This window comes from Paroedura picta, chromosome 9, assembly GCF_049243985.1.
Source record: "Paroedura picta isolate Pp20150507F chromosome 9, Ppicta_v3.0, whole genome shotgun sequence".
Classification (NCBI taxonomy): domain Eukaryota; kingdom Metazoa; phylum Chordata; class Lepidosauria; order Squamata; family Gekkonidae; genus Paroedura; species Paroedura picta.
Window position 1 is genome coordinate 22,263,537 of NC_135377.1, and position 24,221 is coordinate 22,287,757.

The window sequence follows — 24,221 nt, forward strand, 5'->3', positions numbered from 1 at the left end:
AATACTTTCTGCCCTCCTTTTGCATGGGGTTTGTGATATCATGATGGGACATCATACTGGTTGCCTGAGTCTTGGTTTGCAGCCATCACACAGTAAACCAGAACATTCAGTTTAAAAATTGCACTTGCTAGTAACTCCAATGCAAAGAAGCTATGAAAACACAACCAAAACAGGAGATAACAGGGAATACTTGGGTTGTCCTAAAAGCTATTTTTATGGGAGGAAATGTTCACTAGTGAGAATTCAGCTGTTTATTTAGAATAGTGGTTCTCAACCTTTGAGGTATGGCCACCCTCTTTTAAAAAGAGCACAAACAAAACAGCAAAACTACAAAAGACTCACTTTGACCGTTTATGCACTGGAGGTTTCATGCTGGGCTCTAGACTGGAGATTTAGTCGTGGCAGGTTGCTCCACCTCTTCCTGCACCCACATGGGGGAGCATTTGGCCTGGTCCACCTCATCCACTCCCTATCTGTGCTCCTGATAAGGGGGTGGGGCAGTGAAGTTCCCAGTGCATAAACGGTCTTTCACATGTTTTGCAACCCACTTCTGGATCAGGATGTGGTTTGGGAAATGCTGCTTTGTGTTACTGGTTTAAATTGAACCTGTAGTCCAGATTGTTGCTTCAGTTTAACAACCTACCAATCAGGGCAGTGGGGGGAATGAACACCTCTGCTACAGTTCAGTCATTTACACTCAGTCTACTTTGTCCTCTGACTTACATTTGGATCCAAAATGTCAAGCTATATATAGCATTAGGGTCAGAACCAGTGCAAGCTCAGGAGTAATGCTATTAGAGACAGAGACTGTACTCTAATTTGTTTTAAATAGAAGCACTTATAACAGTAAGAAAGCTCGACTACAAACTTCTTGGACCATCTGAAGAGGTATGAGTAACAATTTGTGCATCTGGGTGCAGATGAATTACCCTAGAGATGAACTTAGACCTATTATCTGTGTGGATTATTTGTTAGTGGCCTCGAAAGGGGGAAAAAAGCCTTTTCTTTCTTTTGTGCCCATCCAATTCTTTCCAGGGAATTTTCCAGGTTATCTTCACACACCAGAAACAGAGTTTCTTGAACAGAATAGGTCAGCTTTGTAGCATTTCAGAGTTCCTTTTTTTTCTTGTCCTTTTGCACTGTATATATTTTCTGAGACCATTCCTGAAATTTGGCACTCAAAATGCCTTAGCATACTGTAAATGCACATGAAGTGTTTATATTGTGTCAGAAATGTGGAATAAAACACAGCGTTGTTCGAAATTCATTAAAATATTGTAAAATATACATGTTTTTCTCAAATTATACCCTGGCATGGCGTCTGGCTTGCTTTCTTCCCTCCCCATATAGGAGAGTAAAGAAAAGATGTGACACTTGCCTCCCATAATTCTCAGCACAGAGTTTACATCTCTTAAATGCTGCATGACACCAAGTTTTCATTGAGTGTTCTACTGCTCTCCAAGACAGCTTTTCTCTGTAGACAGGCAGATTAGAGCCCAAGCAAACAAGGAAAGTCTGCCTTCCCCCCCCCAAAAAAAAGGGGGGGAAGAGAGAGAGAAGAACAAATTTCAGTAGGTCATTAGCTACTTGTCACATCAGGCAATATACCTCTGGATACCATGTAGATTATTTTAAGTGCTGGGAAAATATGACTCCCTTTTGAGGAAAACACTCCACTAGAGGATTAGATTTCCTAAATGACAGCAGTTTTAGATGTTGCTAATCTGGGTGTTCTGGCTATTTTAAAACCACACTGGTAACCTCTTTTCTTTCCCCCTTGGGATGCCTTCAGGTCTAGAAGAAGAGTTGGTTCTTATTATGCTTCTTTTCTCTGCCCAAGGGAGACTTAAAGTGGCTTACGTTCGCCTTCCCTTTCCTCTCCCCACAACAGACACCCTGTGAGGGAAGTGAGGCTGAGAGAGCCCTGATATTACTGTTGGTCAGAACAGCTCTAACTGGACTGTAGCCAGGCCAAGGTCACCCAGCTGGCTGTGTGTGGAGGAGGAATGGGGAACCAAATTTGGATTGCCATGCTCCTAACCACTACACCAAGCTGGCTCTCTAGACAAAAGATCTGGTTATTCAAAACGACAGTTTTACACAGTGAAATCAGTCCAGTCTGACAAACAAAATTACAAAACCATTTATTAAGCCCTTTTAAAAGTTTAACACAAAGGGACACATAAGACAAAAATTTGTTTCCCACAAATTCTGAACAAGTCACAAAAGTGGCATCCTATTTCCACACGCCTATCTCTAGGATTATTTTTCGTCTACAGATGTCAATTTGGTAACAGCTTCAGGGATCCATTGCAGCATAGCGTGAATTTCATTCACAGAGAATAACAAGGATGGGATAGACGGGGAGAACCAAACAGAGGGTAAATTTTCTTGAAGGTCAGAAAGTGCCGGCGCCTTTGTGCAACGTACAAAGATAACTGGGGAAATATAACTGTGACATTCAGCATTTAATATACGAAGTCTTTTGCACAGCAAAGGGTAAGAATAAAGAAGCTAAACCATATAAAGACTCATCTTAATACTTGACCACCTAGAAGATGCTCAAGTTATCCTTTCAGAGGACAAAACATACATTTGCAGCCAGCTCGTAAAACTCTTTACATGGAGGAAAGTCCCACACCAATTTCAGTGGGGCCCTCGAAAGGAGACGTGTATAAAACACCCACCTTGCAATCATTTACTTGGAATGTATTCAGTGGGCCTTGCTCCCAGCATAAGCCTCGCTAGGATTCCAGCCCAAGATCACTCTTTTTCACAGCCCTTCAACTCATCCATCTCCATGTACCAAATGTCTAATATTGCCCCAATCAGGTTTAATACAGTCCTTTAGGCCTACAGCAGAGCAAGTTAAAAACATCCTTCTGCACGCTACAAAAGGCTGACACAATCAAAGCATTCTGAGTGTAAAAAGGGCCAAGGAACTGAGTGCTACTTCTGTTACTTTTGTTGATTTCAAACCCCTTCTGAATTTGGGATTAAACTAAAGGAACGGTTGGAGATGCGGTGGGAAATAACCTTTCTGTAGGAAGGTTCTGAGTGAAGGGCGTGAGTATGCCTGTAATTCTAGACTACCATCCACATTAATGCACAATTCCTTTTACATTCTCGTTATTCACGTACAGGAAATTCAGGTTAGAAAATTAACTCTGGATAAGGATATACCAGGAACTGTTGCACTATCTCCAGCACATAAAAAGGAACGGGAGACTGCTAAACATGGACTATACCCCTTCGGGTTGTTTTATTTCAGAGCTGACTTTTGTGCAACAGAAACCAGATTACAGACTTGTAGACTAGTGCAAGATGGGAAACTGATTGTTTACTCAATAAATATCACCCAGTTATTGCCAGATGAAGCCGACAGTGCAGAAATGGTCACTTCATAAACCAATGTCTAAACACTATGATTTCGTCTTAGAAACAATATCCAACATTTCTATAAAATCTCAGGTGGTATAGCTCAGGGGTAGTCAACCTGTGGTCCTCCAGATGTTCATGGACTACAATTCCCATGAGCTCCTGCCAGCGTTTGCTGGCAGGAGCTCATGGGAATTGTAGTCCATGAACATCTGGAGGACCATAGGGTGACTACCCTGGTATAGATTATGCACGCAATTCTGTCAGGGGTTTTTTACATACATCATTTAAAGGTACTACGGTTATATAAAAATATAGATATGTCTTGGGATTTTACAAAATTTCACAGAGCTAAATGTCATGTTTCTCTAAAAACGACATCATCATAGAAAAGAACGTATTGTTAAAAGATAAATACTTTTATTGGAAACACTTCTTTTGCACTATCCCTCCTGGTCCTAGATTTATGGATCTAAAATGAAGTCATTTGCAGTTGATTTGTATCTCGAGGTCAGCTGTGTATACAGGATGGGCATTTTTGCAAGGTTGTTTTTTTCCCCAGATGGCTGATTGGGACATCTTCCCATAATGTGCTTTTAAAACAAATTTTGATTATTAAAAACACTATTCTAATGTTTAAAAAGGTTAGTATAGCATTGGAGGAAGTAATTTTATAAATAGCAAATCCAACACAGTACAGGAAATACCATGATCTAAGCAAATACAATTGTCAATTATCAAGACTCCATAGCTACAACAATTTCTCACCCCTAACTTGAAAGTAGCAAGATATTAAATTAGAACTTCAAGTGAATTTATTAGGTAGTCCCCATTCTATGACAATTGAGGGAGCTCCATTTTGTTGTGGAGTGCAGCTGGATATCACAACAGTGCCAGGTCAATCCTCATATGACTTATGACAGGGGTAGTCAACCTGTGGTCCTCCAGATGTCCATGGACTACAATCCCCATGAGCCCCTGCCAGCAAACGCTGGCAGGGTTCATGAGAATTGTAGTCCATGAACATCTGGAGGACCACAGGTTGACTTACCCCTGACTTATGAGAGGAAACACCTTGGTGTGAGGTGAACTTGGCACACATTGTAATGATGCACCCAAAGCATCTGCTTCTTAAACCCTAGTTATAGGACAGGAATTACCGTCAACAGCACCAATGATTTCTCAGCTTGTTGCATGCAATTGCAAAAAGGGTAGGATATGTTAATTCTTCCTGCAACAGTGCAGTCACCACAAGGCACTGCTTGGTGTATAAATCTTTGCATAAAAGTTAATGACATTTAAATATGTATTTATGTTAAGAAGATGATAGTATAACATTGGCTTCAAAGCCTGGTTAGACGTTCCGTTCAGTTTGACGCACGTACAAAATACCACTTCTATGCACTTCTAGTCCCTCAACAATATTAAAAGGGAATACAATTTCCCTGTTACATGCCACATGGGATGGTTGTTAAGAAAAAGCTGTACTTGCTTTTCTATTCCAAAATGTGAAGGGAGAGGGCAGAAAGACCAATCCACAGGGAATCAAGTACACAAAACTGGAAAGTGATATATTTGCGACAGTCTGTCCCTGCAGAAAGAGAGAATAGTGATTCTATAGCTAGGAAATTCAGAGATAGAGGCACATTCGAGCTGACGATTTTTCAGGCAATTTTATGGCTAGGGTCGACCTATCAGAAGAGCCTGGAATCCTCACACAGCAACAGAAATTCAAATGCCAGTTCAAACCTCAAGACATTCTCTTAGTCACTGCTGTCATCATCGTCGTCCTCATCAGATATATCATTTAAAGGAGGCTTTGGCGACCGACTGTAAGAGTCTGATCTCATTGGCTGGCATGTGGACATCTCTCCAGAGGAAAGGAGGTCATAGCAGAAGTCACAGATCCGCACAGGCTTGGAAGACTGGCTCGGAAGGAGGAACCTTTTTTCAGAACAGGGCCCACACACCACAAACCCACATTTCCGACAGTGGTGTCGGCGATTAACAGGGGTAAATTTTGCTTTCTGGCAGCGCATACAGACAGTGGCTTCAGAGTCAGGGACCCAGACAGCTGCGTGTTCATTACTAGGAGTCTTCCCACTTTTGGAAATCAAATCAGAAACGCATTTATTTATGTGGTTCATCCATTCAGATTTTTCTGTGGCAGTGGCAGCGTACACTGCAAAAGATTTAGTTGGGGTCTTGATAAGCCACCCGTTCCGTAGGTCCCCCTCATCCTGGATGGATTCAATCGTCACGTTTTCCAAAGGGATGATGTGCTGCTTGTTGTATTTTTTTTTCTGAATGACAATGTTCCCATAAACAAGAATATCGTTGAATAAGAAGAACTGCCTTGCTTTAGGTTTCTTCCTGCACAGCTTTGTTAGGACTCCTTCACCTATCAGGACCCGGCCGGGAATGGTCAGAGGCTGTCCAGCGGCTCCAAAACAGTTCTCCACTATGCTTATTCGTCTGGTATTTGCTTCACTGTTTGCCAAGCGATCCACCATCTTTCACTCGTTCCCTGAAAACATAAAAGAATATTGTTATAGCAATGCAACAGTTCGACCAATGGAACGACATTCAGAAAGATGTTATGTGCTTGCAGACACCACCGTGGATAGAACCAAACACAGCAATATGCAGACAACTCAGTTTTTCTAAAAGCTTCTTTCAGCAGCTCCAAAACTAAATCATCATGCAGCTTTTTTAAACCTCAAGGGGTTTAGATATAGCATGTGCACTGAAGCAAGAAGAGTTACTTCAGGATAAAGGTAAAGGTATCCCCTGTGCAAGCACCAGGTCATGTCTGACCCTTGGGGTGACGCCCTCCAGCGTTTTCATGGCAGACTCAATACGGGGTGGTTTGCCATTCCCTTCCCCAGTCATTACTGTTTTACCCCCCAGCAAGCTGGGTACTCATTTTACCAACCTCGGAAGGATGGAAGGCTGAGTCAACCTTGAGCCGGCTGCTGGGATTGAACTCCCAGCCTCATGGACAGACAGCTTCAGACAGCATTTCTGCCGCTTACCACTCTGCGCCACAAGAGGCTCTTTACTTCAGGATAACAGACAGTAAAACCACTACCAATGTGGACTTGGAAAATATCTTTGAACCACAGCCAAAGAAAGTTATCATATAGCCACAGTAAATAGTTGGTGTCTTTAAAAGTGGAGTCCTACATCTCCCACCATGTATTCAAGCCTCTCCCAATCAAACATTACCTCAGCTCTACCAAAACTGCACATAATTATTAATTCTCTTCACCAGCTCTGTCTATGAAAGCACCCGCCAGCAATAGTGGCTGAATGGTTCAGCCTTTTTCAGAGGAAATATATTTTCAAACACCAGATACTAGCAGTAACTAGTATATTAGGGTCTGAAATATTTGGACCACACGCTTAAATTTACAAATTCACTTTTTATAAAATATAAATCCGGGAACTCTGCTTAGTTGTAACCCATTTCCATCACCCTTTACATATCCCTCCAAATGGCTGACCAAGACAGATTCTGCAAGTGAACTAGAACAACTGAAGGAATAATTACTCTGCCTGTTAATTAAAGCTGGCAAGGCAAAATACCAGTCAGTTATAGTTGGCCCAGAAATAGTTCTGTGGTATAAAACAGGGTCCATTTCAACAGCCCTTACAAATCTATAAAACCAGGGGTCTATACCAGCAAACCATAGTTTGTTACAGTGGTAAACAAGCTGATCTGGCCATCTATACCCTCACATACAGAGTTTACTAACAAACAATTTTGTCTTCTAAAAATTACAGATTTCCACAGGCTCATCCACACAGAAGCAATCCATAGCATGCTGCTGCGTCTGAACAGTACCATTCTGATATTTTGCTTCTGAAAGATACTAAAACTGAGAGAAAAGAGAAGACATAGTCCCATCTTCAAAGTACTTGCTTGTACTGGTTCCACTTGAATGGCTGCCTGAATTTCCACTACCTTTGCTAGAAAGTATTCTATCTTCCAGGCCTGGAGGATCATTGTCTATGGGGTTGTGATGTGTCGGACACGATTTGGCACCTAACAACAACAACAACAACAAAATTCTATCTTCTCAACTGTTGCTCCATGAGAAGTCTAGGCCAGCTGCATAATTAACTGGAATCTTTTCCTAGTCAAGCAGCAGTGGGCAGGACTAGGATTACTTTTGTACACCCATCCTCCAAAAGAAGTTTCAACATTACAACCTGTGTAATGAAAACATACTCCCAACTCTTCCTTTACAGGTTCCTTGTCAGGAGGTACTATTTTAACAATGTGGCAAGAATGCATGATCATTTCCACCTTCAGATATTAAGTCGAGGAGCCACAAGACATAATTTCCTCAAATACTGACGATAAGGGTCAAATTCATATAAGCCGAGGCACCTAATTACACCACAAAATGCTGGAAAAACTTATTGACTCACATATAAGCCAAGGGTGGTGTTTGGATAGTGCCTTTTCCTCCTTTCCTCCTCTCCCCCCCGCTGTTTTGGGCAGGATTTTTCCCCTTTTTTCCCATCCTCCTCCTCCTCCCTCCTCTTTTCCTCTGACTTCTCTTGCCTTTATTCCTTCCTCTAGGGGCATTTCCTCCTTCTGCTCTCTGCTCTCCCTCTAAGACAGAGGCTTCAGAGCTTCCTGCAACATGTGCTAGCCTTGTGCTAGCCTCGTTAAGGCAGTGAGGGGGGGAGGCAGAGACTGCTCTTTCCCTCCCAGGTTTGCTGCGTTTCTGCTGCTCCTGCCTCTGCTTCTGCAGGCAAGTATACTTGTCTCCTACCCTCACCCTCCTGTCTTGTCTGAAAGCTGTTTTTTTTTTAATACCCGTATATAAGCCAAGGGGGACTTTTTCAGCTTAAAAAAAGGGCCGAAAAATTCAGCTTATATGTGAGTATATAGTATACCTTATGTTTTGTCACCAAACGTTTTTTGTGCAAAAATGCGACTAACATTAATCATTTTTTTAAATGCATAACTGTTAAGCTCTAATTTCTCAAAGAAATTTCTCAAAGAAAACATAATTAAATTATGTTCTTCTAAGCAAACATGATCTTACTCCAAAGACTGTATAAATGCCAGTTCAAAAAATAATTGTCAGTTGTTATGGCCTTCATCCAACAGAGTTTAGCTCACCAAGACCATGTAAATTAGGGTTTAAGTAAGCTTAATATTTGCATAAACTGTAGTCAATATATAACAATTCCTGTCTTGAACATTAAGTAATGTGTGTGGGGAGGGAACCCTTCATACAAATACCAAATGTTACCGCTAAATTTAGAAAAGTTTAACTCATCAGTTATGGGAGGAAATCCTTCTTAACCTTTTGTCATTATATCCTTTTCCTAGAAATATACAAAAAAGGCAGAATGCCAAATGAAAATTCCAAACCGACTTTCCTCCCAAATTCATATTTCTAGTATTTCTGAATTAGCAGCCTTTCTTCTTCTTATACCGTTGTTATTTTCAGCATTCATTTCAATGCCCAATTGAAAACTAAAGATGAGCATATTTGCACTGTTCTGCCCTGTATGGTACCTCCTGGGTATTCAATATGATGGTACAACATCTAGCAAACATTGTGGACTTCAAGGGCACAGAACGCCAGGAGTGGAGAGGGTATGATCCACCCTTTGTCCCTCCTCTTCTCCTCCCTCTTTTCTGCCCATGGTCTCTGAAGACTGCAGCCACTGGTAAGCTACAGAATCAAACTGAATCACTCAAAGAAATTTTGAACACCTCAAGTTGCTTATTCTAGGGTCACTGAGTTACTGAATACTGCTCTTATACAAAGCCTAGTACTGAGTCTGGGATAAGTTCAGTTTCAAGACAAGGTACATTTGATTATACAGAACATATTAAGGACGGGTGGTATAAAAGTATAAAAATAAGAAATAAATAAGAATCTATACTAGGAAAAAAGACTTAACAAAGTTTAATAAAGTTTTATCTCAAAGTTTGAGTCCAATGACACCTTTAAGGCCAACAAATATTTTCTAAATTCATGCACACAAAACTTTACACCTTGAATAAAGCTTTGTTGGTTTCAAAAGTGCCACAGGACTCAAATTCTGTTCTGCTGCTTCAGACCAACAATGCTACCCACCTGAATCTAACCTAACAATATGGCACCATGAACAAACAGGTCCAACACTAGTAGTTTGCGGTTACAGATGTAAGCCCTTCAGCTAGGGGAGGGTGGTGGAGGTTACTAGAATATTTTTTTAAATATATATACATAACACTACAAATCAAAGGTATGGTCGAATACCATGTCTTCATTATAAACATTTGTTTCCAGACTTATTGAATACCTTCTGACATGCAATTCTCCTCCACTCCGATACAGGAGGTAGCTCACAGAAGTGCATTTCTTGTCTATGAAGTGAGGTTGCTAAATAAAAGTATGTATTGTCAGTATTCATAAGGCTAACCAGAGACCTTTTACAGTCTCACATACCATAGCCTTCTCCTTGCCTTTCCACTCACCCGTTTCCCTTTTACTCTGCAGGGACTCATTTAAACCATGGCTCAACAAAACCCAGGTGCCAGGTTGCCATGGCATCTGGAAATTCCATTGTGGTACCCAGAATTGCCAGCAATTATTTTCATTGTAACTACATAGAATTACAAAGGGCTGGAACACTGAAGTGGTTAGGATTAGATTTTGAGGTAACAATACTGATAATTAAAAATATGAAAACCTCAAAGGCTGAAAAATGAGTCTGGCTTCCTAGTTTTAGGGCCAAAGAAAATTTGTCAAGGCCTAGCATCCCTAATCCAAACACACAGACATGCACTCCACTGGAGAAAATCTGTAAGGTGTCTGAACTTTGCAAGTGTAATACTGAGTGAATTGTAAGGTTGACAATACCACGTAACACAGACGATCACTAACAGGTAACATTCATTTATAGTGTGGGACATCTGATACTCAGTGGCAGGAATTTACCCATCCTCCTCTCAGCTATTAGCTTCTATTCAGAGGATTCAAAAAGTGGATTCATAATTAAATGATTTATGTCAAAAAGATTTGAAAGTGTTTTTCTTCAAAGCTTGCAAAATGATACCAATTTGCATGCAGATGCTCAGCAGTACAGCTGCACTCAAAATCAAGGCAAAACTGATACGCCTCTTACGTTCAAGGTAATTACTCTTTTTAAAACTCAAAACAAGTATCCGGAAATGAATTTTTACACTTGCTAGGGAATGGGAAATAAACAAAAAATATAGAACAATTTGAAGCAGGGCATTACTTTTAAAAAACACAATTATATTATGAAATACAAAATGAGGCCTAACAACTGACCACAGTCCAGAGCCAGGATTCAACAAGTGCTCCTTGCTCTTGCCCTACCTTGATCAGACAACAGGAGAACTGCCTCTAGCAGTGGTTCTCAACCTTACTAATGCCGCGACCCTTTAATGCAGTTCCTCATGTTGTGGTGACCCCCAACCATAAAATTATGCAAGTGTTCTTTCACAGAAATTAAACCGAAACTGACCAATGGTGTGAAGATCCACTGTTCACGATTGCATATAAATTGGGTTTTTCCCCCCGGGGTTTCTCATTTCAGTTCTGCCTCTTGTCCCACTATGCCGATTTTGCTCTTTTCCACTGCTCCAGACAGACAAGCACTCTATCTCCATCTACCCTGAAAGGCTGTTGTGTGGTGGGTGCCCCCCTCCCCCAGCCAAGCTGCTTGCCCTGCTGCAACCCCTGTGAAAAGGGTGGTTCGACCCCCAAAGGGGTCCCGACCCCCAGGTTGAGAACCACTGCATTAGAATGATGTGAGTGGGATGCTACTTTCACATAACTATAGAACTATAGAAATCCAGCCTGGTGTACTTGTTAGCATTTTGGACTAGGATTTAGGAGCCAGAAAACTGAATCCCCACCCCGCCATGGAAGCTGGGTGAGCAACCTTGGGCCAGTCACACACTCTAACCTATGTGTGAGGACATAGGTTGCTGTGAGGACAAAATGGAGATGAGGAACTGTCGGAGCCAGCCGACAGCTGATAGCCCCTGAAAGAAGATTCAAAGTCGGTGTGCCTTTTCCATCTGGGTAGGAGCTGAGGGGAGTCCGAGCAGAGTTTCCCCGTCTGGGAATTGAGCGCGCGCTCTCTCTCTTTCTCTCTCTCTCTCCTACCCCGTCTTTATTGTTACAGTCTTAATCCCCCTATACTCTGTGCGTATGCTTATCTCTACTACAAAGTTAATATATACCATACATTAAGTCTAATACATACATTCATTACCGGCCTTTTTCCTTCCTATATGTTGTTTTCCAGTCTTCTGGACTTTAGGACACATAGCTCTGTTCCTGTCAACGTGGCAGTATTTTTCCATACTCTGCACATCCTTCTTTGGTCACTCAGCTCTCAAAAATGGCTCCACTTTGGTTCAGTACGCTGAAGGATTCCCACATACCCACTTTTCTTTTAATTGACAGCCAATCATATCTCTAGTGGGCACCGCCTGATATACAGGCGCCGTGAAATGGTGTCTAGAAACGGCTTTGGCCGATTTGTTTGCATGAAACCAATCAGCGCACTGTGTCATCAAAGACGGAATACATTGTAAGCAACAACATCCTGTTATTAATACACAAATCACACATAGTATTCCCACCACCACTTGTCGCAGCCAGGTTATTGAAGATAGCCACCCAATGATCCAGTCCCACCACCTGTACTCATTATCTCTATTATTATGAAAAGTCACTTTACATGCTGTCTGACCTACAATTTCACAATATCCACCCTGGCGTGCAAGCAAAAAGTCCAAGGCAAAACGGTACTGCATCATCATTTGATATAATTCCTCAATTTCCCCTTGCAATTCTCGAATAATCAGTCCAGTGGCATTGACAGTCCTTTCCAATCTGCATGTGAGTCCTATTACACAATAGTGTGTCAAAAGAATTGTGTTTTTAAGGAGAAAAGACTGTTCCTCTGTACATACACAGAGTGCCTTTTCATAGGAGTCAGGCTTTGTGGAAGCCTGAGTACCCAAATGAAAGATCTGTATGAAGCTTTCTAAACATATTCAAAACCAAAACAAAATTGCAAAAACAGATTTTTAAACAAAATGGTCTTATGAAAAAAGAACAAAGTGTTAACTGCCAATTAAAATTTGAAATAGGAAGTAAAAATGTCAGAGGGAAAGCTATGGAGGGAATGCTTTTTCTCAAAGAGAAAATATTTCAAATACTAAAAGCAGCCAAAATTGTCTTAAAATAAAACCTAAAACAAAACATATTTTAGAACAGAACTATTTTACTGTACTCTACCCCCCCTTAGATCTCTCTGAGGTAGGGGTCAGTCTTTAAAGAAACAACACTTCTTCCCTTCCTGATTTGGGAAGAAGGAATACTTTCAGTAGAAGGGAAGCTAAGAGAAAATTGAAAAGGAATGTTGTCCTTACAAGAAATTCTTCCCTGTTAAAATCATTGTTGCCAACTTGGATTTTGGAACTCTGTACAGGTTCAGAGGCAAGATTTCCTTCCTGACTCTGTGATGGGGGAACTGAGAATATTTCCTCTTCTTTAAAGACAAGAGGTGAAGCTGGGTTACTGGGTCTACTGTATTTTCTTTTCAATTTATGTGGCTTTGGAAATCCAGTACATTTTGCAAATGTGTTTTTACTTTAAAAAGTTCACCCTGGAATTCCTTGTTTTTCTTATCAAAATCCTTAATTTCCAAATCTTGTTTCTGGGTAAGAGTTTTAAATTTCTCTATTGTGTTTGTTATATATAACATTATTACCCCACAACAAAAACCCAATCCTTTAGTATACATGGTCACACACATCCATCTAATTCGAAAATCTGTTTCTAAATAATCTCAAGCTTGTTCAGGGAGCCAAAATACAGTCGGTTTGTTTCCCATCTCATTAAGGGATCCCATCACCAACTGTGGCGAGGCCAATAAGCCAGGGATGAAACCTGCCTTTCTCCCCTGATAAAAGCGATTCATACAACAAGATAGAATCCTTACCGTGTTGCTCAAACATATAGTGAGCATAACGTACAAAGAGATTACAATCAACAAAAAGAAGCATGTAACTGAACAGAAAAATACAAAAGCTCATTTTCCTGGTTTCAGCGGGACAGATCCTTTCCACTCCAGGTCGGGGAGGCATCGGTAGGCCACCAGTGGTCGAGCCAGAGGTTCCTCTGCACGAAAATGTCGCTCCGCAGGAGTATGCGGCCTGTGATTGACAGGCCTGCAGCATAGCATGAATATCAGTCCCTGGTAGGTTGGCAATGGGACGGAGGGCTGCCTGACAATCATCGTTGGCATTCTGAAAAGCCAGCTGGCGGACTACCACCTCCTGAGCTTCAGGACTTGTGACTTGTCGCTGAACGGCAGTCATGAGACGATGTATAAATTCAGCGTAAGGTTCCGCTGGACCCTGGTGGACCGCTCCCCATTTCTGCAGTTTCCCGGTAGGGTCGGGAGTGCGAAGAAAGGCGGCTCGCGCAGCAGCCACGGAAGCCTCTTGAATCGGGCGATACAAGGCAACCTGCGTTGTTATTGCTGCCTGGGTGCTTCGCCCCAACAAGCCATCTAGCATGATGGCCTCATCCACTCGAGCACTTCCAGGGGGCAACTGGGCATTATATTGCTGAACGAGCACAGGAGCCCGCTCGCGGCACTCATGCTCCCATTCATTGTCAAAAATGACCAATGCTGAGGGAGGGAGGAGAGTGCACGCCAGCAACTTAAGGTCTTCGGGAATGAGGCGAAGAGAAAAAACATTGTCCATTAATCCTTGAGCATAGGGAGAACTAATGCCGTACGTGGACACAGCCGTCTTCAGCTCCTTCATGAGCTGGAACTCGAAAGGCGCATGGGTAGGAGGACCAAAGGCCGGAACAAAAATCGGAAAAGCAGTGGGCTCCGCAGACCCAGAGGTCGCTGCCAAGATAGCCGATTTCCGGGATGGCGGCGGCTGGCCTTGGGCAGGAGGGGGTGCAGGCGGCAGCAGAGCCTGGGAGGCAGGCAGAGCAGATGACGGCGGTGAAGGTGCAGCAAGCTGTGGAAGGGCTGGTGCTGGGAGAGCGAGAGCAGGAACAGGCAGGCTCTGAGGCGTAAGCGTGGTCAGGCTGATGTTAGGCGGCGTTAAAGTGCCGTAGGCCACACGAACCTTGCACCATGCGTTCAAAACCGGCAGAGAAACATGCGGATTTCTATGGAGGGTGGTCCCAACCTTGTCCCAGGGCCCTATTTCCCCTGTGCCGTCTTCGGGAAACCAAGGACAATTCGTGGCTATTGCCAAAATGAGGGACGTCAAATCTTCCTCAGGGACCTCCAGCCTGTTCTGTTTAAGAATATATTGAAGGTCTTTCAAAAAGCGCTTCTGCGGACTGGAAAGGGAGCTGCCCATAGTGGAAAGAAAGAAGCCACTAAGCAGCGAAAGGCAAACACCGGGGAACGCTCACCGGGATCCGAAGATGAATGGCGCCTGAAACCCTTGCCGGGCGAGGTGAGCGTTGAAATATCCAAACACGTGTCGCGACGTAGCCTCACACGGGGCACCACTTGTCGGAGCCAGCCGACAGCTGATAGCCCCTGAAAGAAGATTCAAAGTCGGTGTGCCTTTTCCATCTGGGTAGGAGCTGAGGGGAGTCCGAGCAGAGTTTCCCCGTCTGGGAATTGAGCGCGCGCTCTCTCTCTTTCTCTCTCTCTCTCCTACCCCGTCTTTATTGTTACAGTCTTAATCCCCCTATACTCTGTGCGTATGCTTATCTCTACTACAAAGTTAATATATACCATACATTAAGTCTAATACATACATTCATTACCGGCCTTTTTCCTTCCTATATGTTGTTTTCCAGTCTTCTGGACTTTAGGACACATAGCTCTGTTCCTGTCAACGTGGCAGTATTTTTCCATACTCTGCACATCCTTCTTTGGTCACTCAGCTCTCAAAAATGGCTCCACTTTGGTTCAGTACGCTGAAGGATTCCCACAAGGAACCATTTTGGGTCTTCAGTAGGCATACATTAAATAAACTGAATTTAGGTCCAAATTGCCAGTTTGTCATTCAAGCTCACTGGGCCAGTTCCGCTCTCAGACTAAGAGAGTTATTATGACAATAATGTTGGCAGAGGGTAGAGACAAGAAACATAAATAACCCCCTTCCCCCCCACACACACACTTTGACCTGTTTCTAGGAAGAATATGATACAAAAGTTAATAACGATGAAGATACAAAAATACTAATCTGATGGCAAGAGAATTCGAATGTGGGGGCTAAGTATTCCAAGACACTCCTCCAAGATTTTGAAACCTACCAGTGTGCAGATGCACATAAACTCAAACACAATTCAGAACTCAGAACTTCTAATTTATTTATTATTTATTTATCACATTCTTCTTCATTTGATAAGAAAACCAAACTATGTATCCCTTACATGTCCTGTGATCTCTGCTGCTGTTGATTCAAACATATCTGACAAAATGACAAGCATTAAACCCAAACCTACCCATGTGTGGCATTTCATATGGCTAATGTTATGTTTATGCAGCATAAGTTGGCTTGTGTGCACAATTTCCATGCCAGTGATCCACAGCCTAGATGGGTACAGCTATGTTACAGAAGAGGAAAACGGTGAGACAATCATTCGACAACAGGCCATACGGTTAAGTTCTCTGGGCACAGGCGGCATTTCCCTGAAACCTGGCCTCAGTTCTGATGCTGAAAGTATGCATTATATCCTTTTTCCTTTATATGGAAGTGCTGTTCCAAGCAAGCCTAAAATTTGTAGATTCAAATGGGTAGCCGTGTTGGTCTGAAGTAGGACAATAAAATCAGAGTCTGGTAACACCTTTAAGACCAACAAAGATTTATTCAAGGCTTAGTGCTTGCACTCGAAAGCTCACGTCTTGAATAAATCTTTGTTGGTCTTAAAGGTGTTTCCAGACTCTGATTTTATTGTGCTAGAATGTGTAGTTGCTCTAAATCCCAGTGGTTCCATCACCAAGCACACCGAGTATAACAAGTATCTTTTAATCTTTAAAATTACGTCTTCCCATGCATCAGAACTAAACCACCACAAGAGGCTACATTTCTAAATTTTTTAAGAAGCTGCAAATGGAATGACCCCTCAACAATTAGAGCCAATTTCATATTTCTGTTTCACTGTAATGGATGTTTCTGCAACACAGCTATGTCATCTACAATGCCAGTGCATAGCATGGGACTCTGTCCTTAAGAAAAAATGTACGTAGATAGACTATTTCACGATTTAGAATATGACTAAAAGACTCTGTGTGAGAATCAAAAACTCTTTGTTAGCAAAAAGAGAACACGCATAATATTAATGTGGAGAATGAGGAGAACATTTCTGGCAATATGCCATTCATCCCCATAAAATATTATTTTACATAAGATTTCCATGGTAGGCTTAAAGTGGGTTGCTGGCATATGAATATATTCCATAATTTATATATGGAATATATTAATAACTCATATTACATTTGTTCCCAGCTTCTAAATTAGACAGCAAAGTGATTTTTTACCTAGGAATGCATGGTCTTATAATGCTGGCTAACAAGACAAATATGGTATCCCTGCCTCAGGGACCAGAGGCAAGTTAACCAATGCCTTAAAAAAAACCCTTATAATGCAATGAGAGAATAGTTCACCTAACTGCATCCATTCTTAACTAGTTCACACCCCATTTGAACACTCATGCTTCTTCTTCTCTGGCACAGTTCTTTCTTCCCTCTTCATCATATTGCATAGTTTGAAATCACCTACGACTGATCCCACCACAATGCCACTAGTACATCCAGGTTCCCTAAATTCCAGAGTGTGGGAAATTAGTTACTAAGTCCCAGTAATATTTCACAGATTCCTATTAACTTTATTTTCTGTGTCAGCCGTAGTCAGTCTCATTTAACACAGAGTTGCTCAGTAATATAAAGTGCCACTGACTTTGATCGTGGCCAGGCTTCCTAATCTGGCTTGGCTTTGGTATTCATAAGAACCATGGGCTTTCTAGGGAAGACTCTACAAGCAGGGGTAGTCAAACTGCGGCCCTCCAGATGTCCATGGACTACAATTCCCATGAGCCCCTGCCAGCGAATGCTGGCAGGAGCTCATGGGAATTGTAGTCCATGGGCATCTGGAGGGCCGCAGTTTGACTACCCCTGCTCTACATGGGTTACAGAAAACAACAACTGCTTTTCAGTGCAACACCACAAATGCTCCCATGTTCTAAAAGCACATGCTTGTCAGCTGAGAGAGCTACTTCTGATATCAGTGTTTTCCTTTTTAAATCATTTTAACGGTCATCACATCTTGAACAAAAGTTTTTTTTAACTATGATGTATGGTAGAGATGATCACAAATCAGATCTAGTCCAAAGATTAACAGTGCTCAGGCTCTAGTTGCCCTGACAATTTTCAAACAAGGTTTAATGATTTGCCAAGTTTCACCTGCAGAGAAAAGAAGCAGCAAAGCTTCCTGTGCATTTTACGTAAATTGGATTGCAGTCTGGAAAAGCAATAAACATGGCCCAATGCCCCGCAGTGAAGATCCTGAAGGAAGCAGTCATCCACAGTGCTCCTGCCCCAATCAACAGCCTCATTTGCTCAGCAAACATGTTGCAAATTAGCAATGTCTTTTTCTTCCAGGAAATACCAAGCCACCTTGAACATGTATAAGAGAGGCGCTACGTAGACTTATGCCAGGAAAATAGAGAGATCTCCTACAATAAAGGCAATCGTTCTTGCTATAAATTATCACCCTTGTAAGACTCTCTCTGTCACTTCTTTTTAGCAGTGAAGATAGGTATCCAGGCAAGAGGGAGGCAATGCTGCTTCCCGGTTGGTACATTTCTGACCTGGATGTGATAAGTTTGGCAGATCATGTTAAGTGTTTTGGGGCACTCAAAGCCTTGCTATTGGTGAAGCTGGTGGGCAGTGTTACTAACAGCATCTTCTTTCAATTACAAAAGAAGGCCTCAACATTACAACCTGTGTGATGAAAACATACTCCCAACTCTTCCTTTACAGGTTCAATTACATCTTGCTCTTTCCCACATACCCCATCTAACAATCCGATAAAAACGCACACTAGCAGGGAGAGGGTGAACTGAGGGTGCTGATGTAAATTGCTACCGCCACTCAAGCAGGGGGCCCCTGATCTTCCTTGCCACGGCCTCAACCGTAGACCTGGCAGAAGAGCTCCGTTTTGCAGGCCCTGCGGAACGCCGAAAGATCCCTCAGGGCCCGCAGCTCCTCTGGGAGTTCATTCCACCAGGTCAGGGCCAGGACCGAAAAGGCCCTGGCCCTGGTAACAGCCAGGCGGGCTTCCCTGGGGTCAGGAACAACTAATAGATTAGTACCTGCAGAGCGTAGAGCCCTGCAGGGGGCACAGGGTGACAGGTGGTCCCTTGTTTGTACAAGTGACACAGCTATTTGACATGTCACAGTAGGATGTTCAATTCTCACATATGCACCTTACGAATATAAACTGAACCCCTGTGAACCTACAAATCGACATCCCAGTTAAGTCATTTACAATATGCTACAATATTAAGTGTATTTGAATTAACAAGAACGCAGCAGATTCAAGGGGTTGAACTCAGAAGCCGTAAAGAAGTAACAGTAAAACGGCTGCACAACAAGAAACAGTAAGAACCGTGGATAAAGTTAGGCTTAAGATATCAAACCCTTTGGAAAGTGAGGCTGATGGCAAGAGAGTACCAAACATTATGAGTGCATACAATATGGCCTTTATAAATTCAGATACCCTAATGACAATGCGTGTTCTGTTATGGGCTAAAGAAAGCACAGTGTTTAAAATTTATACTTTACCATACAGGCCACAATTAGAGCTCTCCAGTTCAAACTGGGGATGTATTAATCCAATAAGATAACACCTTTACTTTAGGAAATAAATTGAATACATGAGAGAATGACCACATTCCTCCACTGCCAATCTACAAAAAAGACCGCGCTGAAAATAAGTGTCTCCTTTTCATCCACCAAGTACTAGTCTTTCCCATGAAATTGTGCATGGATGGCAAAGCATGCTTAGCTAATTAGTTTCACCAATTGTAGTTATGGGATGGGAAGGGTAAGATTGAGCCATCACGAGTCACAAGTCTACAGGCCAAGAAAACTGAAGGGAATCTTCATATTTACGGCAGTAAACTGCTGAAAACCAGATGGTAGAAACAAAAAATGGGGGAGACATACTGCTTTCCTGTATGCTCGTGGGCTTTTTAGACTGCGTTCGGATCTCATGTTGTCAACATTTAGCAAAAGGCTAGTTTATTGCTGGGATCACAGACTTCACTTCTGTTCCCTCGCCTTTCTTTCTCATCCTGAGTACAAAGGGAAGCTGGTTTTAAACAGACTACATATGAATGCAGGTTAACCCCCCTGTCTGCTCCCCTGCAAACCAAGATTTCAAACCATTGTTGAGTCCAAGTTCACAGGGCAAACCTAGCTACAGTGTGCCTGAGATGCTGCACTCATAAGTCACAGGTAATCAGAGTTTCTTTTAAATCAGAATTCCTCCATTGTGGTCCACAGAAGAGAAAACGAAAGGAACAGGAGTGAAGAAAATATTGGGAACCAGTGGCTTTACTAATTGATTTTGGATCATATGTTAAAATTAGGACGACCAGAAATGACACCACAGTATTTCAATACCCATCCCCCCAATGCCACTAGATATTAAATTACCACTATAGGCTTAACGATTTACTACAAGAAGTATTTTCAAGATCTAGCAAATGAATCTTCAACTCCACTGCCAGTGACTGAATTTCTCCCTGTTTAGAGGCACAGTCACCACAATAACAAAAGGACAGGTTCTGTTCTATTACAAAAAACAGTGAGGCTAGCACCTTTTAAAATGTTACACTGTGCCTACGCTGGAAAAAATCAGCTGCAAAAAATCCAGCTCCCTGTCTTAAGCAGGAGCACACCTGTGTCAGAATATGCCCAACAGGTGGGTCAAGCTGTCAGCAGCACACATCCCTCCTCCCCCATGCGAAACCCAAAGCTTCTGTAATCAATAAGAAATGTTATTATTCCCGCTCCTATGAGTCTGTACCGTCCTTCTATCAAGCAAAGTGCGTAACTAAGCATCATGCCTAGAGAGTATAGATTCAAATATCTTCATGCAAATGGACAATATATTATGTTCAATATAAAAGACAGGTGCAAGTCTATTTAAATTCACTAAGTAATCCTTGCTCATGGCATACATTTTGGGTATGTCACACTAAAAGAATAGCATTGCCCTGTTAAAATTCACATCCCAAATATTTCTCCAGCTTCATCACCCATGGAATAGATTTACATAACAGATAAAATAGTGGTGTAAGCCCAAGGTATGCAGAATTGCAAGGAAAACGGTTTGCTAAAATTATAGAAGATCAAAAAATAAAGAGCAACATAACACTTGTAAAGTCACAGAAATAGGAATGGAAGGAATCCTACAATACAAGTTTAACTACCATTATTTTTAAAACTATCCACGTGATCAAAAGGATGACTCATGATTTGAATGCTGGGGCCAACAATTACCAGGGCCAGCCAAAGAACTTGTCACTGGCTAAGAGAAAACCAATTACACCTTCCTACATACCAGCAATTGCTTGCAAAAGGAAATGAATGCTATGCGAAGACAGGGAGTAAAAAAGAACACCAATCACCAAAAAAGCACCGATATTGCTGAACAACTCTGAAACCCTGCTAGCAATTAAGCGTGAACTCAATACATTACAGACAATATTTTCTCTCTCCATCTTTTTAGATGCATTTGTAAACATTTAGCATTTTTCTTTACTGAAGTGAGGTGAAATTTTAACCAACCTGAAAAGCCCATATAACCACAACAGTGTAATGTTTCCCTTGGGCATGGAACCCTGGACATTCGCATCAAATCAGATATTACACTTTTTAACAAATCAGATCTCAGTTACCCCAACCTGACACACGCTCCCAGCAGCCAGATGGCAGCTGCAGGAAACTGTGTAAGTGCTAGCTACAGGATTATGATCTGGGTCAGGACTCTGGTACAACCTTCTGCTCCTCCCCCCACCCCATCCTCCCAAGCCAAAAACAGCCTCCAGGGCATTATTTCCCCCACAGGTGTGGGGGGGGGGCATGCATATGCAGTCACCATGTCTTCCTCCCTGGTGGTGAGTCTCCTTCCTTTATTCCTCACAATACCCCTGTGAGGTTGGTTAGGCCTGGAGTTTGAGACTGGTCTGGACTGACACAGCAAGCTTCCATGGCAGAATGGGGAGTAGACCTGAGTCTCCTAGTGCAGGAGTAGTCAAACTGCGGCCCTCCAGATGTCCATGGACTACAATTCCCATGAGCCCCTGCAAATGCTGGCATCTGGAGGGCCACAGTTTGACTACCCCTGTCCTAGTGCAACTAAGTACTACTAATCATTGGCTATACGCCCAGCACTCTGTAGAGCTATTGTTTATGCGCCTGTTTTATTTGTATATGTACGCTATCTACTCATCCTGTCTTGGTTTGCTGTGGCACACAGTTTTGTGAGAAAGGCAAAGGGACTCCCAGCTACCAACGTTAGGTTATCCATGAACAAGGACAAGCCATAAGGCAACTGCATGTCACAGAAATCAGCTATGTGTTGTGCAAGGGGTCCAGAAGTCAGCCATGTCACCTTTGAAGTTAAACAAAGCCTACATAAATGTAATTGTGTCTGACACATTTATCTGTGCTGCCCTTGATTCGTCCCATCTTTCCATCTCTTCCTTTGTCTTCTTGCTATGTTAAAGTTCAGGCAACAAGATTCTTGGGCCAGGAACTCACAGCTTTTGCTTATGCTATCTTAAGACATGCTATGTTCCGACATTACACAAATACTAAATTTAGGAGATTAATTAAGTGATCAGCACTTAAGAATAGCTAAGGGTTCTGGCCAAGCCCTCACAACTTAGACATCCATTGTGACAGTCCCTTTATTGCCAGATGCTAATTCAGAACCAATATAGCACTATTGGGGGGGAGGGCAGGAGGAAGCAACCGCTGCACGGGAATTTGCAACAATAGCCTCAAATCCTACAATAACATCTCTGTCAATTATTTCCTTTTTAACCCCCTTGTTTGAGAATATTGCTGCTACAATTAAACTCCTTAACTCTAAACTCTTATGCCTTGTCATTTTAAAACACAAGACATTTGAATGAGAATGGACTCCTTCTGGGGCTACATTGATAGCCATAGGTTATCTCAATGTAAAATAAAAATGATAAATGTTGCATTGTACAAATAAGACAATCATTTGGAAAAGGGGGAATTTAATCTAGTGGACAGGCAAAAGTTAAATCAAGTAATGGCTGGTACAGAAAGTGGCAACTGACTGAGCATAATTGTATCATCAAATTTTATAAAGTGCAGGGACACTTAATGATCTTCTGTAGGCAGTATATATATATCTTGCAAGAAGCAGCATTAACACAGTCTAAACGCTGACTCTAAACTTAAACAGTGTTCTTTGTTCCCACAAAGGGAAACAAAACAATTCTGTAGCTAGCAGCCTCCAGGATAACTAAGGCTCTAGGCATGAGCTTTCCAACTAGTGGCTTAAATAGCAGCTGTCCCAGGCTAGCCCCAGTCCATTAGAAGAACCTAAAAACAATCCAGCTCACTTCCTTCAGAAGGGAATTGAATTGCTTGGCCAAGCACAGGTCTTCTGATGTAACTCAGCACATGCCACAGCACTGTGAAACTCCCTCTGTGCAGAAGCAACACACACAGGGCTTTTATTTACTTTTTTCCCCAAGTTGTTAAAAAGATTCTCTAATTTATTCTGGCAACAGTTCTCCGGTCGGTCGGTCGGGTGGGGTAGACAAATGCAAATCGATGCACCGGTTAGTCTTTTTCGGCTGCAGCAGACCAACACGGCTCCGTCCGGGGAATTGGTGTCCTGTTTGTTTTTTAAAAAGGCACCCAACGTAGCAGGCGACCCGGGGCGCCCTTTCCGTGCAGCGATCAGGAGGACAAGTGAAGAAAAGCTGGGCGAGAAGCTCTCTCAACTCTTCCGTTTTGCCCGCTCCAGAAACGGGGCGCCGCTGCACAGGAGGGCGCGCGGCGGAGAAGTTTCCGCGGGCCTTGGCTGCCTGCTCGTGCTTGCCCCACAAGACCCCCAACCCCTCAGCACAGTGGGGCGTCCTGGGGCTGGGATCCCAACAGGGGCGGCCCCTTTCGGGGAACTCTCCTTCCGCGCGCCGTCCACAGGCGGGAGGAGCCCCTGAGCGGGTCTGTCCCGAAGCGCCCGGGGTCCCCTGACACCGCCCGGCGCCTCCCTCTCGCCCGGCCCCCGTGACTCCCGAGCCAAGGGGCGCCGCTCCCACCGCGGCCACCTGAGGCTCCGCAAGGAGGGAGACGCGCGCACCGAGGACTCCGGCGGCGGCGGAGGAGAGAAAGGCGCTTCTCCGCCTCCCTTCGCGTCCCCGAGCGGGCAAAAACATCCCCCTCCCTCCCTCCCTCCGCGGGGTGGGGAGCTTCCCCCTTCCTTCCCCCAGGCGGGATCCCAACATGGCCGCGCATCCACCGGGGAAGGAAAGTTTCCGACGTTCCGCTTTCGGCGCCGGCCGTGGCCCGAAGTGGCGCGCGGGGAAGGAGACCCGCTGACCGCGCGCTGCCCTGCTCTGCTTTGCTTACGCGGAGGCTGCAGCGCGGCTCCGCTCCCAGGTCCGCCGCTCGACGCTCCCTCCGCCGCTGCCGCCGTCGCCAGCCCTTCTGCCGCTGCTGCCCCGCCCGCGCACACGCCAGCCCCAAACCGCCAGGAGGACGGGCCTCCACGACGGCCCGCCCCGCTCGCT

At 43.3% G+C, this 24,221-nt stretch overlaps 1 protein-coding gene across 2 annotated transcripts; it reads right to left on the bottom strand.

Annotated features, from left to right (window-relative positions):
- Window positions 1–2,127: 2,127 nt before the first annotated feature.
- Window positions 2,128–24,215, bottom strand: PLEKHF2 (pleckstrin homology and FYVE domain containing 2). Of its 2 annotated transcripts, XR_013234041.1 has the most exons (3): window positions 24,061–24,215; window positions 4,430–5,905; window positions 2,128–4,312 (listed from the first exon to the last, which is right to left on the bottom strand). XR_013234041.1 is itself a non-coding variant. In XM_077351854.1 (2 exons), exon 2 carries the CDS (start codon window positions 5,889–5,891, stop codon window positions 5,142–5,144), a length of 750 nt encoding a protein of 249 aa, XP_077207969.1. In that variant the 5' UTR covers window positions 5,892–5,905; window positions 24,061–24,215; the 3' UTR covers window positions 2,128–5,141. The 2 variants fall into 2 exon arrangements, 1 of the variants encoding a protein (XP_077207969.1); XM_077351854.1 differs by having other exon boundaries at window positions 2,128–5,905.
- Between the last annotated feature and the right edge of the window lie 6 nt (window positions 24,216–24,221).

Bases quoted from the DNA above. Each gene is read 5' to 3' on its own strand.
- PLEKHF2 (XM_077351854.1), bottom strand. From the start codon at position 5,891: ATGGTGGATCGCTTGGCAAACAGTGAAGCAAATACCAGACGAATAAGC.